General features: G+C 37.4%; 1 protein-coding gene across 4 annotated transcripts in view; it reads left to right on the top strand.

Annotated features, from left to right (window-relative positions):
- IGSF10 (immunoglobulin superfamily member 10) overlaps nucleotides 1-19,771 on the top strand; it is a 28,841-nt gene that overhangs the window by 4,716 nt on the left and 4,354 nt on the right. For all 4 annotated transcript variants that reach the window (XM_074298312.1, XM_074298315.1, XM_074298313.1 and 1 more), the window contains exons 4-6: nucleotides 1,875-2,265; nucleotides 11,652-15,965; nucleotides 16,634-17,534. In XM_074298312.1, coding sequence (XP_074154413.1) covers nucleotides 1,875-2,265; nucleotides 11,652-15,965; nucleotides 16,634-17,534 — 5,606 coding nt within the window. The remainder of the gene's footprint in view (nucleotides 1-1,874; nucleotides 2,266-11,651; nucleotides 15,966-16,633; nucleotides 17,535-19,771) is intronic.

Below are 19,771 nucleotides of genomic sequence, written 5' to 3' on the forward strand. Positions count from 1 at the left end.
TCTATTTGGGAACTATAATCCATAAATGAAGTGACATTTCTTGTATCCTAAGCTAATTGAATTGCACTGTATTTTTCCCCTGATGATTTCCAAACATTAAAAACTTAATCCAGAGGCTACTTTGGAATTCACTTGGAATCCTAATGGAATTCAGGGACATTAAAATAAAACTAATACTTTAGCCACTAAGTGACTCTGGGCAAGTCATTTAACTCTGTCTGCCTTAACCATTTCAGTTCTTTGCCCAGAAAACATAGACAATATGGCCCACAGGGTTGCAAAGAATTGAACACAGCTGAATGAATGAATAACAAAGTGCTTCCAGTCAGATGTTGCTATGATCAATCAATATGGCTCTTCTTCATTGCCATTTACTTGATAACACTCAGAATATTTAAACCTGAAGGAAAACTTAGTGGTCATCTAGATCCATCTCTTCATTTCATAGACAGCGAAAAAGCTAAGTTTTAGTGTCTTAATGAATAGCCCAAGGTAATTTGAATAATAATAACAACTGATATGTAAGATTTTAATTTTTCCAAAGCACTAGATATGTGGGGTGTCCCAAAAGTTTTAGTGTAGTTTCAAGTTATTAAAACTAAATTGCATTAAAACTTTTTGGGCACTCCATATTAGCTCATTTGAGCTTCAGCACAACCCTCTTACAGAGGAGGAAACTGAGGCTCATGCAGATGATTCAACTTGCCCATGATCATCCAGTTAGTGTCAGAGGCAGGATTTGAACCATAATTTCTTGACTCTTGAGTCCCTCTCTACCTACTTACTCTATGACAACGCCTTTCTAACCATGAGTTAAACCCACCTATGTCCCATCAAGTCAGCCTGTAATATTATCATTGGCTAATTCTCAGGTCAACTCTATGTGGTAAGAGGCAAAGTGACATAGTGGGATGGCTGATTTCAAGGGCAGGCTAAAATGCAGCCTATTTGTGGTCCATTGATCATGCAGTCTTGGAGAAGTCACATACTCTCTCAAAAAAATTTCCCCCAAGGGGCAGGTAGGTGGTGAAGTAGATAGAGCACCAGTCCGGAAGTCAGGAGGACCTGAATTCAAATATTTACTCACACTTAACACTTCCTAGCTGTGTGACCCTGGGCAAGTCCCTTAACCCCAGTTGTCTCAGCAGAAAAAAGAAAAAAATTCCCCAAGAACCTCTAGAAGATTAAGTTGAAGGTCAGTTGATCTATATTTCTACTTGGAGATTCCTTATTGGAAATTTCTTATACTAATGTTGTAATAGATATGGTCAAATAAAGAAGCAACCAAATAAATAAAATCAATAATTTTCTGGTCATTTTCATACCCTGCCACTTGCACATCTTCCTCAACCCTCTCTCCCTGGAATCTGGATTCTTGCCCCTGGGACCCTGGGCTCTGATAGTACTTTCATCTTATTCTGTCCAGAATTCCACATCTCTGTCACTTTTTCACCCATTTCCAAAATGTGGCCATTCAAATATTCCCACTGTCCCCAACTCCCAACTTTCTGTTATGTCTACTTTCTTCATTACAAAGTTTCTTGAAAGCTTACATCTTGTTTGTTTGTTTTTTTATATCACTTAGCACTGGATAATAGAAAGCTTTAATTAATTAACTCACTCATTCATTCATTCAATATAGTATAACTAGATGCCATTTTGGAGTTGATTTCCACTTTCATCCTTAGACAATATTGCATTTTGAGTAACATTGAAGACCAGGGTATTGTATGTATACCTTCAGGATAAGCATTTTGAAAACATCATGCTGTTTCTTCTATCTCTAATCCAGTATCAATCAAAACCAAAAGACAATGGAATGCATTCATGGAGACAATATTTATTTTCATTTCTTTTTCTTTTTAATCCATGAGGTTTTGAAAATGAGCTACAACAAAGTCAGAAGACTTCACAAAAATACCTTTCATGGCCTTAGGAATTTGACTCGACTACACCTGGATCACAACCATCTGGAGTTCATAAACCCAGAGACCTTTTATGGACTCACCTCCCTTCGACTTGTGCACCTGGAAGGGAATCTGTTGACCAAACTCCATCCCAATACCTTTGTCTCCTTGAGTTATCTCCAGATATTTAAAATATCATTCATAAAGTACATTTATTTGTCAGACAACCTCCTGACATCCATCCCACAGGAGATGATTCTATATATGACTGAATTGGAGAGTATTTACTTGCATGGAAACCCCTGGGTGTGTGACTGTGAGCTAAATTGGCTTCCAGACTGGATACAGCAGAATCCAGGTAGGAGAATCAATTTATTTTTCTTTTATTTCTTCATTTTCCATTAGAGGCAAGTTACTCTGAGGAAGCCAGACAGACATGGAAAAAGAAAAAAATTTTAGAGCTGGAAGGAAATTCAAGTTTATTAATATAATTTTGAAATATTTCTTATAAGGACTAGACCAGTGATTTTGTTATTGTGGGGGACCGCTGAAGGAGGGGACTCTCTTTTCCAATGTGAATTGTCACCTTCTCTGAGAAATCTTAGCTGGATTTCTTAAGCTGGTATCTATGAATTTATTTAAAAATTTTTGATAATGATTTCAATCTAATTGGTTTTCTTTGGAGTACTAGATATTTTGCTTCATGAATTTAAAAACATTATTATGATAAGGGATCCATAGTTTTCACTGAACCACCAAAGGGGACTGTGACATTAAAAAAAAAGGTTAAGAATTCCTGACTAGGAAAATTGCAAAGAACTATCCTGCTAAATTCAAATAGAAACAGAAACTACTCACCCAGACACAAGTATTCCTGTAGCTACATACTGACACAGAAAACCACAAAGTAACATTATCTATGTTCTATTGTATCTTTATTTATTTGTTTGATTATTTATTTATTTAAATATTTCCCAATTACATTTTAATTTAGATCAGGTCTCACTGGGGACTTCTGGGCTAGTCTGTATTTGATACTTCTTTTCATAGAATTGAGTAGTTAATTGATTTTTCCTAATTCATATTGTGAGCATGTGTCTCTGAGTCTAGACCAGAAGCTAGGCTTTAAGAATGAAACTCTATTCATTATTCCATGAATAATTCTCATTCTATGATCCCAGGAACATCACTATACCACAATCCTTTTTATATTTCTTGCAAAATGCTTTAAATCAACAATAACTTTTACATATTTTTAGTTCAATATTCTGACATCAGATTGATCCTGGGGAAAATGAACCCTTTTTAAAGCACATTTTTATCAAAATTGGCTGCTCCTAGACCTTATCCTGTTCTCCCATCATCCTCTTCCTTCCTTTAAAACTGAAAGGAACCTATAAAAGGAACATACTATTCTTATCTGGAACTTATTAGAGGGAATAAATAGGAAGGAATAGATTCAAGAGGTGATCTAGCTGCTAAAATGCTTTTCCTAAAATGTAGGTCTGATCCTGTCACTTCCTTATTCAGCAAACTCTAATGGCTCCCTATTGCCTCTAAGAGGAATACAAAATGCTCTGTTTGGCATTCAAAGGCCTTCATAATCTAGCGTCCTCCTACCTTTCCAGGTCCCTTGTACCTTACTCCCCACCATATTTTTTGACATCAGCCAACTGACCGTTCCATGAACAAGACACCATCTTTGACTCTTGGTATTTTCTCTTGCTGTCCTTTGTATCTAGAATGTTCTCCCTCCTTATCTCTGTCTCCTAACTTCCTTGAAGCTTCAAATATAAATGTGTTGACTGCAGTAAACCCTTTCCAAATAATTGTAATTCTGGTGCCTCTCCTCTGTTAGTTTCCTATTTATCCTATATATAATTTGCTTTGTACAAATTCTTTTATAGATCAGACAGAAATTTCATTAGAGTATCAGGACTTGTTTACCTTTGTATTTCACCCAGGATCTTTACATACAGTAAGTCCTTAATGGGTATTTGCTGTATTCTTCACACAACATGCTCCTTTTCTCCCTTCCATGCTTTTGAATTGACTATCACCCCCATGTCTAGAATACTTTCCCTCCTCCCTTCTATATCTTAGAATCTTCAACTTTCTTTAAAATTCAGCTCAAAGAACCAGGAGAACATTAAACACTGTGATAACAAAATTATGTGATAATTAACTGTGATGGATTTGGTTCTTCTCAACAATGCAGTGATTCAAGGAAATTCCAATATTCTTGGGATAAAAAATCCCATCTGCATCCAGAGAGAGAACCATGGGGACTGAATGTAGATCAAAGCATAGCCTTTTCATCTTTTTTTTTTCTTGTGATTTTTTTCCCCCTTTTGGTCTGATTTTTTTTCTTGCACAACATGACAAATGTGAAAATGTATTTAATAAAAAAATAAACTTCAGCTCAAGGGAGACCTTCTTAAGGAAGCTTTTTCAAATTTCTTCAAATGCTAGTGCCTTCTCCTTTATAGTTATTTCCATTTACTCGGTCAGTAATTTACATATCTTTGCTTTCACATGTTGTTCATCTCACATATCTTGGATCCTCTGTGTTAGCCCAGGTCAAATCCTACTTATCATGCTTTAATTTATCACCATTTAAAAAGACAAGTATAACAATAGGATCCCCTTCCATTCTCATATGCTTTTTATTTCATTCTTTATTTTATTTCTTACTACTACTCTTTCTCCCTAATATTTACTACCTCCATCTTCATGTGTAGACAGATGTTTCCTATTTTCTAAATCAGCTTACTGAAATCACTATTGTATTGGGAATAATATAACTTACTATATTGCTCTAATCCTGCTTTTATTATTTGCCTAATCTGTTACACTAGATGGATTGGGTTCCAAAACCACACAGGCTTTTATAACCTTAAACAAACAAAAATTTGTTCAAGTTCATGTGGTGAATGGGACCCAAATGATAAGGTGGCCAGGATCTCAGGTCTATGTTGGTGCAACATGCATTGTGTACACAAGTCCCAAGAAGGCAAGACCTGGAGCACCCTGGGGTTATTGCATGAAAGCTCACACTTTTCTAGCCTTTCCTTTTCCAAACCTTGTAAAATAGCAAATCTCAACTGACAAATATTTAACAACTCTCCTGTGGGAGGGGGGATAGACCCCAGAAACTTCTAAAAGTATAATTTGCATTATTACTATTCTCCCCATCACTTTCTCAAGGCTATACAATGAACAGAATAATAAACCAAGCCCTTTTTTTGTAGTGGGTGCTCAGAATATACTCAGTTCTCAGAATATACTCTGGAGTATAAGGATTATTATTTTTATTACTGTTTATGTTGAGATATACTTGAGTGGGTTTTGCCAATTGTCTTCTCTAGATCATTTCACAGATGAGGAAACTGAGGTAAACAGGGTTAAGTGACTTGCCCAGGGTCACACAGCTAAGAAGTATTTGAAGCTGGATTTGAACTCAGGTCCTCCTGACTATAGAGATATGTCCCTGATGGTGCCACCTACCTGCCCATTCTTATTTTACAGGCAAGGAAACAACCTTCTGAAAAGCAATTTTCCCAAAAATGTTTTATCATTAAAGCTTTTTATTTACAAAACATATACATCATTAATTTTTTTTTTTTAGAGCTGACAGGAGGAGTCTCACATTCCTTTTGTTTGATGATTGTGAAACTCCTGGTTTGGTTTTATTTGGTAACTTTATTCACCAATGATTCTCATTTTATACATCAATAAATACCATCTTTTCCTTTTTAAACCAACCTCATCTCCAGGCTACCATTTTTATTTTATTCATTTAGTAGGAGATTTATTTATTTTTAAAAAATTTTTATTTTATTTTATAATTATAACTTTTTTTGACAGTACATATGCATGGATAATTTTTTACTACATTATCCCTTGCACTTACTTCTATTCAGATTTTTTCCCTTCCTCCCCCAACCCCCTCCCCCAGATGGCAGGCAGTCTTGTACATGTTAAATATATTACAGTATATTCTAGATACAATATATGTGTGTAGAACCGAATTTCTTGTTGCACAGGAAGAATTGGATTCAGAAGGTAAAAATAACAGTTTACACTCATTTCCCAGTGTTCCTTTTCTGGATGTAGCTGATTCTGTCCATCATTAATCAATTGGAATTGGATTAGCTCTTCTCTAACATCATTAATTTTTAATTATTGATCCTTGCATAGCTTTGTGTTCCAAAATTTCCCCTCCTTCCTCCCACCCCCTCCCTTAGATGGCAAGTGATTCAAAATGTTATACATGTTAAAAATATATGTCAAAGCCAATATATGTAAACATATTGCTGTACAAGAAAAATCAGATCAAATAGGAAAGAAAATGAATAAGAAAACAAAATGCAAATAAGCAACAACAAAAAGAGTGAGAATGTTATGTTATGATCCTCACTCAGTTCTTGCAGCCCTCTCTGTGGGTATACATGGCTCTCTTCATCACGAAATCACTGAAATTGGCTTCAATCCTCTCATTGTTGGAGAGAATCACATCCATTGGAATTGATCATTGTATAATATTGTTGTTGCCATGTACAATGATCTCCTGATTCTGCTCATTCCACTTAGTAAGTCTCTCCAGGCATCTCTGACACCATCCTGCTGGTCGTTTCTCACAGAACAATAATATTCCATAATATTCATATACCACAATTTACCAATTGATGGGCATCCACTCAGTTTCCAGTTTCTTGCCACTACAAAGAGGGCTGCCACAAACATTCTTGCACATATGGGTCCCTTTCCCTTCTTTAAGATCTCTTTGGGATATAAGCCCAGTAGTAGCACTGCTGGATCAAAGGGTATGCACAGTTTGATAACTTTTGGGGCATAGTTCCAAATTGCTCTCCAGAATGGCTGGATTCTTTCACAGCTCCACCAACAATGTATTAGTGTCCCAGTTTTCCCACATCCCCTCCAACATTCATCATTATCTTTTCCTATCTTCTTGGCCAATTTGAGAGGTATGTAGTAGTATCATAGACTTTCTTTATTTGTATTTTCTGATCAGTAGTGATTTAGAGCACTTTTAATATGACTAGAAATGGTTTAAATTTCTTTGTCTAAAAATTTATCAATTGGAGAATGGCTTGAATTCTTATAACTTTGAGTAAATTCTGTATATGTTTTAGAAATGTAAAAATGCTTTCCCAATTTATTGCTTCTCTTATAATCTTGTCTGCATTAGTTTTGTTTGTACAAAAACTTTTTAGCTTAATATAATCAAAATTATCTATTTGGTGTTCATTTATGATTTCCAGTTCTTCTTTGGTCACAAATTCCTTCATTTTCCACAGATATGAGAGATAAACTATACTATGTTCTTCTAATTTGCTTATATCATTCTTTGTGTCTAAATTATGAAATCATTTCTACCTTATCTTAGTATATAGTTTAGATATGGATCAATGCCTAGTTTCTGCCATATTAATTTCCAATTTCCCCAGCAGTTTTTGTCAAATAGTGAGCTCTTATCCCAAAAGTTGAGATCTTTGTTAAACACTAGATTACTATAGTTATTGACCATTTTGTCCTGTGATCTTAACCTATTCCACTGATCAACTAGTCTATTTCTTAGCCAGTACCAAATGATTTTGATTGCTGCTTTATAATATAGGTTTAAGTTTGGCACAGTTAGGCCACCTTCATTGGCAATTTTTTTTCATTAATTCCCTTGAAGTTCTTGACCTTTTGTTCTTCCAAATGAACTTTGTTATTATTTTTTTAGATCCATAAAATAATTTCTTGGGAGTTTGGTATGACATTAAATAAGTACATTAATTTAGGTAGTATTGTAATTTTTATTATATTTGCTCAGCCTACCCATAAGCACTTGATATTTTTCCAACTGATTAGATCTGACTTTATTTGTGTGGAAAATGTTTTGTAGTCATGTTCATATAGTTCTTGACTTACCCTTGGCAGATAGATTCCTAAATATTTTATACTATTGACAGCCATTTTGAATGGAATTTCTCTTTGTATCTCTTGCTTCTGGATTTTGTTGGTAACATATAAAAATGCTGATGATTGGGGCAGCTAGGTGATACAGTGGATAGAGCAGCAGCCCAGAAGTCAGAAGGACCTGAGTTCAAATCTGGTCTCAGACACTTAACACTTCCTAGCTGTGTGACCTTGGGCAAGTCATTCAACCCCAATTGCCTCAGCAAAACAAAAACAAAAACAAAAACAAAAACAAAACAAGACAAAATGCTGATGATTTACCTATCATATTTTTTAAATCCAGCATTATAACAGGGGGATTAAATTGCTTGACATGGTTAAGCAATTTACAAACATTAACTCACATAATTTACGAGTATTAATTCATTTTATCATGACTCTGGGAGGTAGGTGCTCTATTTTCAGGAAACTGAGGCAGAGAGAGGTTGTCACTTGGCCAAGATCATATAGGTAAATAACGGTCTGAAGCTGGTTTTGAACTCAGTTTTTTCTGAATCCATGTTCAAGACTCTATTCACAGCACCATCTAAACTCCTCAAGTAAATTTATCATCATTAGGTATTCTAAAGTGAAGATGATATAAATAAATAATTTAGTTTAGACAGATTTGGATTTGGAGTCAAAAGACCTGACTTCAAATCCCAGCACTGTTCCTTCCTAACTATATGTCCTCCATCAATTAACAGAGCAGCTCTGAGCTTTATTTTCCTCATCTGTGGAATGGGGACACATTACAACAATTTTACTACTTTTTCCTCATAGAGATATATGGATCAAATAAGAGGAAACATACCAAAATAATAGTGATGAGATCCTGGGTGTGATTGGCTGAGAAATAATGAAGCATTGAAGGAAATGCTCCATAGGAAAAGATTCTGATAGGAGTCAGTTTACCCCCGTGATCCCACGCCACCCTCTGTAGAGTTTCCCCTCTCTAACCATGGGTGTCCAGCCAAGAAATCCAAATTCCGTGTCAAATCTCTGAAGTTAGAGGTCTTCTATAAATCTGTCCATGGCTCACAGCATCTTGGCTGAATCCCTTTTGGGATTACAGCCCTTCATGACACTCTGACTAATGGTTTCTTTCACTTCACTCCACCCTCATGCCATGTGTTCTCTCCTCTCATCCTCCCATTCTGCCTTCTTGTCTGTCTCCTTTCAAATCTCCACCATGCATTATGGCATCTTTCTCATTCTTTTAGTTAACTTACTCTTTTCAGGTACTAACCCCCTTTGTAGGATTTAGTTGCCAGTTAAGGGCATATATACTAACCTCATGTGGTATTTCCTTTCTCCTGGTTAATTGTGAATTCCACCAGGGAACTTATCTTTTCCATCATTAATTGTTAAAAAAATCCTTTCCTTGCTATGTGCTTTCCAACTCTATTTCATATTTAGTGACTATTGTCTCTCTTCATTTCGTCTATAATTTCTTCTCAATAAACTTACCTTTTGGCAAAGAGAATGGCCTCTGTGATTCTTCACATGACTGAACCCCAATATTTGGCCCTCTCCTACATCACAACATTTAGTGCCTGAGCCTACAACCACATCACTAGGAGTATGATTAATGTTCTTTGAGCTTCTGCTGTCTGCCTGAATTGGTAGAAAATAGAATTACCTACATTTAAAATCTTTTCTGCTTCTTCTTTGTGGATAACGCTTTGGTTGCCTTTCCTTCATTAATTCCTGAGGTTAATTTGGAGATGAATACGAAACCTTTCCCCTGCCAGTGACTAGGGCTTTTCTTTGACACTAAGTCCTAGGACAGTTGCATTGGATGAAAGGGTGGCTTGTATAGCCTGTGAATGAAATCACAGGTCAGACTCAGATTTTCCACACTCTAGGCTAGCTCTCTAGTCATTTAGACTCTCTATTACTGCATAGTAATAATAATAACAGCCAACATTTACATAGCTCCTACTATGTGTCAGGCATTATACCAATCACCTTGAAAATATGATCTCATTTGATCCTAGAAACAAGCCTGGGAGGGAGGTGCTGTTATGATCAACCCCCATTTTACAGATGAGAAAACTGAGGCTGAGCAAGATTAAAAGGCAGAACTTGGAGAAATGTATGGAAGCTACAAAAAAGGACAAATTTCTGCATTTGATGTTAGGGAAACTCTTCCTTATAAATATTTATCTCCAAGTGGATTGGGCTATCTCATGATGCTCTGGATGACTTGATGCTAGGGAAACACTTCCTCATAAATAAAAGTGGATGGGCTATGTCATGATGCTCTCAGTTCCCCATCAGTGAAGGCCTTCAGACAGAAGTTGAGAATGTTAGAGAGACATTGGGCTGGTGCCCACACTTGTAATTCTGGACCTCCTCACCTCCCCATGTTAGAATCCTTCACATCTTTTAAGGCTTCATCTCAATCTACAAATCCCTTTGGGAGACTTCTCTTAAACTTCTAGATGATCCTTCATCCCACCTGTTGCTGTATCCCATCTCTGACATTGTGTAGAATATATTTTGTATCTAATTAAACATATACATATTTAAAATGTAAGTTCATTGAGAGCAAGGGCTACTTTGTTTTTTCTTTATACCTCCAGTACATACCATAGTACCTGGCACATAGTAGGTGCATAATAAATGCTTACTGATTGATTTTCAGACTAAGGGGATTCTTTTATAGATACAGAGTAAACCAGATAGTCACTGATGTCTTTTCCAAATATGAAAGTTCATAATTTGAGGAATGTGATCAAATCTTGGTATTCAAAGATCCCAATAAGTGACATGGGGCAACACAGAATAGTGTATGTGGGGAAAACTACTAGATTTTGGATTTGGAAAATCTAGATTGAAATTATGTTTATAGACTCAGAATGAGGAAGGCCCTTAGAGGTCATATAGCCTAATCTCTTCATTTTATAGATGAAGTTTAGGAGTTAAGGTTATTTACTTGAGGTCACATGGTATAATGTCCCGGCTAGCTTTCTGGAGGTTCTCAGGACCCGCCTTGATCTTAGTGAAGGAGTGCAGGAGGCAGGAGAGCCATCAGAAGGATGGTCAAACATGGAATGCCTCATTTCCAGTCCTCAGCCCTTAAAGACCCTGGTATGATTACATCATTACAGAACACTATGTATGTGTGAACTAGAGAATCATTACATCACCATACTAAGTACTAAGTATACATATGAACTAGAGAACCATCATCTCATCAATTCCACTGAGTTAACACCTTGTTGTAAGTATCCTTGTTTCAAGTAGTCTTCTTCAGAGTTCCGGCCCTCTACAACATGGTAAAAAGAAATGGTACAGCTGGGATTTGATGTCCAGCCTCTTATTGTAAATTCATTTCACACTCTACCCTACCATACTGCTTGTTGTTGTTATTGCTGCTGCTACTGCTGGGTACTCTGCAAGAACTGGGGGGGGGGGATATAACATCTCTGAGTCTCAATTTCTTCATTTATAAAGTAAAGGTGGTAGCTCAAGTTACTTTTAAGTTTCCTTTCAGAATAAAATTCTTAATATCCCAGGAGACATCAACTTATATTCATCTTTAGGTGAACAACAGCTTCACCTTCAAAATGCATTTATCTTATAGTATATTGTGATACGGTGTCAGGCACAAAGTTGGATCTTTATGTATAGCTTCTATATCTACTATATACTATAGACATGATATTGTTAGCCATAATATAATTATAGAAGTTATTTGGAGTAATTCTTAGATACAGAAGTTATTATTAGAAAATAACTAAATTATTCTATTTCTCTCCCCATTCCCAGATACAGTAAAATGCAAAAGAGACAGAAGTTCCTCTACTCACCTGCAGTGTCCACTATGCACAAATCCTAAGAAATTCAAAGGCAAACACTTATCTGAGATTTCAACTGAAGCCCTGACTTGTGTCAAACCAAGCATTGATTCTGCCCTAAAGATAAGGAATCTCAGCCTACCTGAAGAAGGAGACTCCATATCTCTCTTGTCCAAAGATTTTATTGCACCACTGGGTGTGATAACTATGAACTTGACAGACCAGTCTGGGAATGAAGCTCATTTGGCTTGCAGTATTCAGAAGCCTTCTAAGACATTACCCATTTCTTTTGCTGAAGAGAGGGGTTATGTCACATTGAATACGTCATTTTCCACCTTCCTTGTGTGTAACATAGATCACCATCACATCCAGCCACTGTGGCGAATTCTAGCCATGTATAGTGATTCTCCACTGAAACTGGAAAGAGCTCTTTCCCTTACCCAAACACCCCATCTCAGTCATAAATATAAACAGATTGTTTCAAGGAATGAAGATATATTTACTGATATAAAAGCAGAACTAATGACTGATCCATCATGGCTGATGCAGGACCAGATATCACTGCAACTAGATAGGACTGTGACCACCCTCAGCACCCTGCACATCCGGTACCTGGTAGACGCCCAGGTCACTATACCACATGAAAAAGAAAGGAAAATCAAGCACAAATGGACTATGATTTCCAGAGATAACACTACTAAGCTAGAGCGGACTGTTTTAGTGGGTGGGACTATGGAACTGGACTGTCCAGCCCAGGGGGACCCCAGTCCTCACTTAGAGTGGGTTCTTGCAGATGGGAGCAAAGTAAGAGCCCCTTATATAAGTGAGGATGGGAGAATCCTAATAGACAAAGCTGGAAAGCTAGAACTGCAGACAGCTGATGGCTTTGACACTGGCCTCTACCATTGTATCAGCACCAATTATGATGACGCAGATATCCTCACGTATAGGGTTACTGTGGTGGATCCAAATGTGCAAACTCATCACATTAATGGGGCTGCACATGGGAGTTCTATTGGTGAAACACTTGACCTTCCCTGCCAGTCCACTGGGATCCCAGATGCTTCTATCAGTTGGGTTCTCCCTGGAAACATTGTACTTCATCACTCCTTAGGAGACAAGCAAATTCTCAGTGATGGCACATTGAGAATACTGAAGGTCACTGAGCGAGACAGTGGTTATTTTCGATGTGTGGCAGCTAATCCATATGGTGTTGATTTTTTGACTTTTCCACTATCAGTGGACTTGAAAAGGAACAATATAGAATATCAAGATGGAGAAGCTGATGGTTCTGGGCAAGATGAACCTAAGACCACCACCATGAACTTCAAGGAGCCACCAGGAGTACAAAACACAGTTCCTCCAGAGGCTCATGGGACTAAACAGGACATTTCAAATCCAAGTAAAAGGCAGAATTACAGTGAACTGACATACAGCCGCCATGGAGAGCCAATAAACAGACGTTTTAGAGAACACAGGAGACAATTTCCTCCTTCTGCTCGAAGACTTGACCCAAGACAATGGGCAGCATTTTTAGAAAAAGCTAAAAAACTAGCCACACCAGAAAAAATAGGAAGTGCCATAACCACACCCCCTACACAAGTCACTCTACTGTCAACATTCCCTAGAGATGGAGAAGAATCATCCGGTGTCTTGCCTATAGATGAGGAGTTCATACTCCTGACCACAAGAGCTCTGGAGACAAGTCCGGTAACTACAGATCCCATAACACCACCAGGCATCTCTGAAACCAGTATCTCTCCTGGCATGGAAATCTTTCCAATAGTCAGTCCACAGACATCACAATCTGCAAGTCCTGAAAAGCCCACTTCAAATACAAATTTAAATCTACCCACATCTGTTTCAGTACACTTTAACATAAACGCATCAAATAATCTGCAAGACATCCCCACTCAACAGTTACCTACAGTCTCTTCTCTGCTGCCTGTTACAACCAGAATCTTGAGAAATGAGCAACCTTTATGGGAAAGAAACGAACATTCCAAAAGCATACCCACAACATCAGGAGATGACATTAGCAGACATAGCAACATTAATGTATCTGCAAACCTTGATGGAAAAGATCATGTATTTAGAGACTCTATTGATCTATCTGTAATAATAGGGAATGAGTCAAATAATGATAATTTTTATTCACATACCACTCAAAAAACTCTTACCTCTAATTTATTCACAGATATAACAACGATGATGCAGAATCCAGTTTGGGCCACCAGTGCTGTAGCTACCTCTACCCCACTAATGAGACATTATGGAAGACGGAGGAAAATTTGGGGCAGGAGGAGAGTTATCAGCCCGGGCAGAATCCCAAACCTCAGAGGGCACAGATATCCCTTTTTGAGATCAAGATTCAGGGTCCTCCCTGAAGAAAGGACACCATTGCTTCCAACAGAACTTGATGTGAAGTGCCCAACATGTACACCTGGAATGGTGGTCACCACAGCTCCTTCTCATTTGCTTCTTCCAAGTGCTGAGCACAACACCCTCCCCAAAATGGAGTCTGCAAAAATGACATCAACACCCTCTACTCCATACCCAAAGCCAGCATCAGAACTTAAAGAGGTAGATAAGTCTTATGTAGAATTAGAGCAAATCACTCACACAATGAGATATTCTAGTGCAGAAAGTACACATGTAACTCCAAAGAATGAATTGGTGACCTTTACCCCTATGGCCCTGAATACAGAAAAAACCCTTTCAATGAACATTAGTCACTCAGCTTTGTTTAGCACCATCCCCAGTACCAGAGTGACTATGAAAGGTGCGCTCAATCCTACAACTCCTTCAAGTGTCATCTCCATCTCCTCTACTCCTAGTATGAGAACTTTTACAAGAGCTTTTAGAAGAAAAATTCCTTGGCACCAAATTTTTGCCAACAGCTATACCCAAAGAGAAATGCTTAAGGGGCTCCATCAATCTAGCCCACAAACAAACACAATCACAGTTCCTCCTAAAGTGACCCCAGTAGTACCCACTGACGGAGGTTCCTTCCATTTCACAACTCTCTCATCAAAGGAGATCCAAATCCCAGCTATAACTCAGAAATTCACTCTTAAGGACAGTATTTCCAAAGAAATCAGTTCTGGGAATCTCCTGACAATGACAAATCTTCCATCTTTGTTTTTTTACCCCAACACTGCAAATACCAAAAGCTTATCTAGTACAGTTGGTTTTGTATCAACAAGTTCTCCCGTTACTACCCATCCCTCGGTTATTGTCATCAGAAGCCGAACAGCTAGACCTGGAAGACGGAAAGGGCAAAGACGAAGGCGACCACAGAAAAATATTGTGACCCCACGGGGTAGTATTGAGGTTGAGAATTCTGTCACTACTTCATCAGGAATCACAACCCCACCCAATGTAAATCTAGTTCAGCCTCTAATTAGTCCTAGCATTTTTACTGTGACCCAATCTCCTTCAGAGGGCATGAAAGGAGTTTCAGCTTCAAATAGTCTTCATCCACTAAACCTTAATGCTACAGAAATAAATGAAGGAGTAGCTAAAACAACTACTCAGATGCTAACAAAGATAACTGAAACTATGATCTTACCTAGCAAAAGTCTGCAAAGTACTTTGTTTAGCCAAACACCATTCCTGAGGACTAGTGATAGCATGGAAGTATCCAAAGCTACCCCCATTACCTTATCCAGAAGTGAAGTAACTGACCAAGTTCCCATTACCCTCTTTGAGATGATGGCTCATAATGAGCCAAAGCTACAGGAAACCACAAGTCTTCATACTGATCGGCACATGTCTAAGGCTGAGACTGAAGCACCTTCCAGATCACATCCTCAAACTGAGAACTCTTTTAGAACAACACCTTTTATCTATGCTGATCCCACGACAGCACTTCCACTAACAACAGTTAAACCACAAAGCTTCAAGGATAAGATTACTCCTCTCTGGACAGAAAACCTATTTTGGCAACAATCCTATCCAGAAGTTGCTGAAAGAGACAAAAGTCCAGGAGCAAATACACTGACCAAACTCAAATTCCCAGAAAGCATCACTCAACATACTCCAAAGTGGGGAAGACAGAAAGAGAATGTAATCAAAAGTAGCCTTGATCAGAAAGCAGTTCAGGAAACAACTGCAGCCAAGCCCCTAACCTTTGGCTCTCTGCCTAGAAATAGATTTGAAAAGCCAAGGATAGTTGGAGGCAAAGCAGCTAGTTTTACAGTACTGGCTAACTCAGATGCCTTCATCCCCTGTGAAGCCACTGGTTATCCTCCTCCCACTATTCACTGGACCAGAGTCTCATCAGGTACTTCAATCTGTTTATTCTTAAGTATTTTGTTGATGCTAAAAAAACAACAACACTTTATATTAGTTATTTCTGAATAACCCTTCCAGAACCCTTCCTGGTAACAGAAACACAGTTATTCCAAACTAATCATCAGGAACTTTTAAATTGTTTTGTTTTAGTTAGTATAATTTTGCCATAAAACAGGAAAAATCTGTATCATGTTTTTATAGTTGTCATTAGTGTTTAAAGCTGTGAAAAGCCATACACATAAATCTATATCTTTTGAGTAGTAATATCAATATCTTATTTTTGTATCTCCCTTCATATGCATAAAAGCACATGCTTATACATATCTGATATGGGTAAATTAAAGAAAAATGCCTGTGGAAAAACTAGAAACAAAGAGAGAATGAAATGCATTAAAATATAATTATGTCAAAAATTAAAAATTTTAAATAGATGCAATTATGGTAAATGATAGTGGAAAATCCATGCAATTCCCTGACTAATTTATAGCTATGTAACAAACTTCATTTAAAATTACATTCAAAGTAACTTGACTGAAATTTTCTTTCCTTCTATCACTTTAAGAGAAACTGAACTTCCCTTAAATTTTTTTTCCTTCACATAAAATACAGCTACAAGACTCCCATAAACCAAAGTGTTTTCCTTTTCATCTTTATCAGGAACTGTTTTCTCTGAAGAAATTCGGGAGAGCACATTTGAAGTATTCTCTAATGGTACTCTCTTCATTCAGAATGTGAACATTCAGGACCGTGGACAGTACCTGTGTGTGGCTGCCAATCAATATGGCTCAGACAGACTTCATGTCACTTTGTCAGTGATAACCTATCCTCCTAGAATCCTGGAAGGCCAGATGAAAGAAATTACTGCCCACTCTGGTAGTTCTGTGGAAGTAAAATGTAGAGCTGAAGGAAGGCCTACTCCGAAAATTTCCTGGGTTTTAGCAAACCAAACAGTGATTTCAGAATCATCTCAGGGAAACAAGCAGGCCATGGTGAAATCTGATGGGACTTTGGTCATCAATACACTCACTGTCTATGATCGTGGACTTTATACTTGCAAGGCTAATAACCCAGCTGGGATGGATTCCTGGCCGGTTAAGATACAAGTTATTGCTGCACCACCGATCATCTTGGAACAAAAGAGACAATTTGTCACTGGGATATGGGGTGAAAATTTGAAACTGCCCTGTACAGCTAAAGGAAACCCTCAACCCATTGTTCACTGGGTCCTTTTTGATGGCACTGAAGTGAAACCTTTACAATTTATAAATGCCAAGTGGTTCCTGTTTCCAAATGGGACCCTTTACATACGAAATATAGCCTCTTCAGACAGGGGTAACTATGAATGCATAGCTACCAGTTCCACAGGTTCAGAGAGGAGAGTTGTCAACCTAATAGTAGAAGAGAGGGATACCATTCCCAGGATAGAAACTGCCTCTCAAAAACTGACTGAACTGAACATTGGAGACAAATTACTACTGAATTGCTCAGCCACTGGAGAACCCAAGCCTAAAATAATCTGGAGGTTACCATCCAAGGCAATTGTGGACCAATGGCACAGGTAAATATAAAACCTTTCTTCACTCTTTAAGTTATTTAGCTCCACCAGAAGACAACAAAAATTGTATTTTGGAAGGCATATAGAGTCTACAAATAAGGAGTTCCAATTTAGTATTTGTTACAGGTTACCTTTCTAAAAATATCTAAGGAGTCAATACCAAGTTTTGTGTTTCTGCTGTGATGTGTCAATTTCTTATTTAAATTAATATAGTTAAATATAGTATTTAAATTAATATAGTTGGAATGAGTATGTGCTGAGCTGAATATAGTCAGGAAATCTAATAAAGATAAGTGTAAAGTATTATACTTGGGCTCCAAAAATCAACTTCACAATTTTGAGATTTAAGACATGGTTAGACAGCAGTTCATCAGTCTTATGTTTGAGTTTAAAAATCAACTTTGCAAGTTTGAGATTCAAGGCATTGTTACACTAAAAAGAAAATTGGGTTTTTAATGAAGCACAAGAGAGGTAATAGCTCCATTGTAATTGTCCTGGTGAGACTACATTAGGAATATTATGTTCAGTTCTGGGTGTTTTTTTGTAAGGATAATATTATGTTACATGAAGGAACTGGAGATGTTTAACCTGAAGGCTTCAGGGAACTGTCATATGGAAGACAAATTAGCTTGGCCCCAGTGGGAAGAACTAGAAGTGACAGATTAAAGTCCCAGAGAGGCAGATCATAGGCTTAGAGGTTATAAGAACCTAGATAGAGATTATTTAGTTCTTCTCCTCATTACTATTGAGAAAACCAAAGCTGGGGAGGCAAAGTGATTTGGCCATAATGGCAGGGAAGAGACATATCCAGGTCATCTTGATTTCTGATCCAGACTCTTTCTGCTTTATGATAGTGACTTTTGATATAAGCACAAAGCTCCCCAAAATTAGACTTATTCAAAAATAAAATGGATTGTCTGATTGAGGAGGTAGCGAGGTTTCTCCCATGGGAGAAGTTCAAGCAAAAGCTGGCTGGATGTTTGTTGGATGTTATATGAATCTTCTCATGTATGGGTTAGACAAAATGGTCTTTGAAGTCTCTTCCAAATGACATTCTGAGATGTGTCATCTACAAAATCACATATCATTGAAACATTCAAGTTCACATTAACACATGTCTTTATATATAACATGATATAAATTATAATTTATGTAACAATCACATATACATATACAAATATATACATATATGTGTATCTCTCTCATATATATATGTGTATATATATATATATATATGTATATATATAAAATCAGGTAGCATAGTGGGTAAGAGCTGGAACTCAGGAAGACCTGAATTCAAATTTTGTCTATACACTTAGAAGTGTTACTCTGGGCAAGTTACTTACCCACTCCCTGCCTCAGTTTTCTCATCTGTAAAATGAGGATAATATTAGTACTTTCTTTATAAGGTGTTGTGTCCAGTGAGATATCAGGTACGGTACTTTGCAAACCTTAAAGAACTATATAAATGCTAGATATTAATTTTATTATGTATATCCAATCCAATAAACATTTTATTAAGTGCATGAGTGGATTGATCCAAAAAGTCCATTTCTGGCTCTCTATAAAGGAAGACATTGGGAGGGATTTGGTATTCCACCCTCCAGTCCTCCAATCAGAGAGAAGTCTCCTGGAGGTGGTGTCAATCAAGATTGAGTTAGCGGCAGGATGATGAGAATAGAGATGTAAACGTAATTTGGGAGGACATCTTATTCCATGGAGCTGAAATGTATATGAGAGACTATATCACACCATATGTCATCCTAAAAACTCCATATATCTATTTTGGGAGAGATAGTTAAAGTCTGAGTTCCTCAGTGTAAGAGAATTTATGGTGAGGAAATCCCACCAATGTAAGTCTCTAATTGTTCTGAAATTTATAGTCTTAGTTATTAAATGATTTGTCCAGAGTTCCATTGCCTGTATCAAAAATTACTTAAATCATGGCAGTGAGATGGCACAGTGGATAGAGCACCAACCCTGAAGTCAGGAGGACTTGAGTTCACATTCAGTCCTAGCTGTGTGATCCTGAACAAGTCACTTAACCTGAATTGCCTCAGCAAAATGTTTTTAAAATGGCTTAAATCCAGGATTTCCTCATTTTGAGGTTGGTGTTCTACTTTGCCAAGATTTCTCTCTTTACATATCCCCCACACCCAACACACAAAATTTGGTATCCTAAGAATATGGCTCATCTGTTAACAGTCAGCCAACAAGTATTTATTGAGCATGTACTTTGT

This window comes from Sminthopsis crassicaudata, chromosome 3 (genome assembly GCF_048593235.1).
Source record: "Sminthopsis crassicaudata isolate SCR6 chromosome 3, ASM4859323v1, whole genome shotgun sequence".
In the NCBI taxonomy this organism is placed as follows: Eukaryota; Metazoa; Chordata; class Mammalia; order Dasyuromorphia; family Dasyuridae; genus Sminthopsis; species Sminthopsis crassicaudata.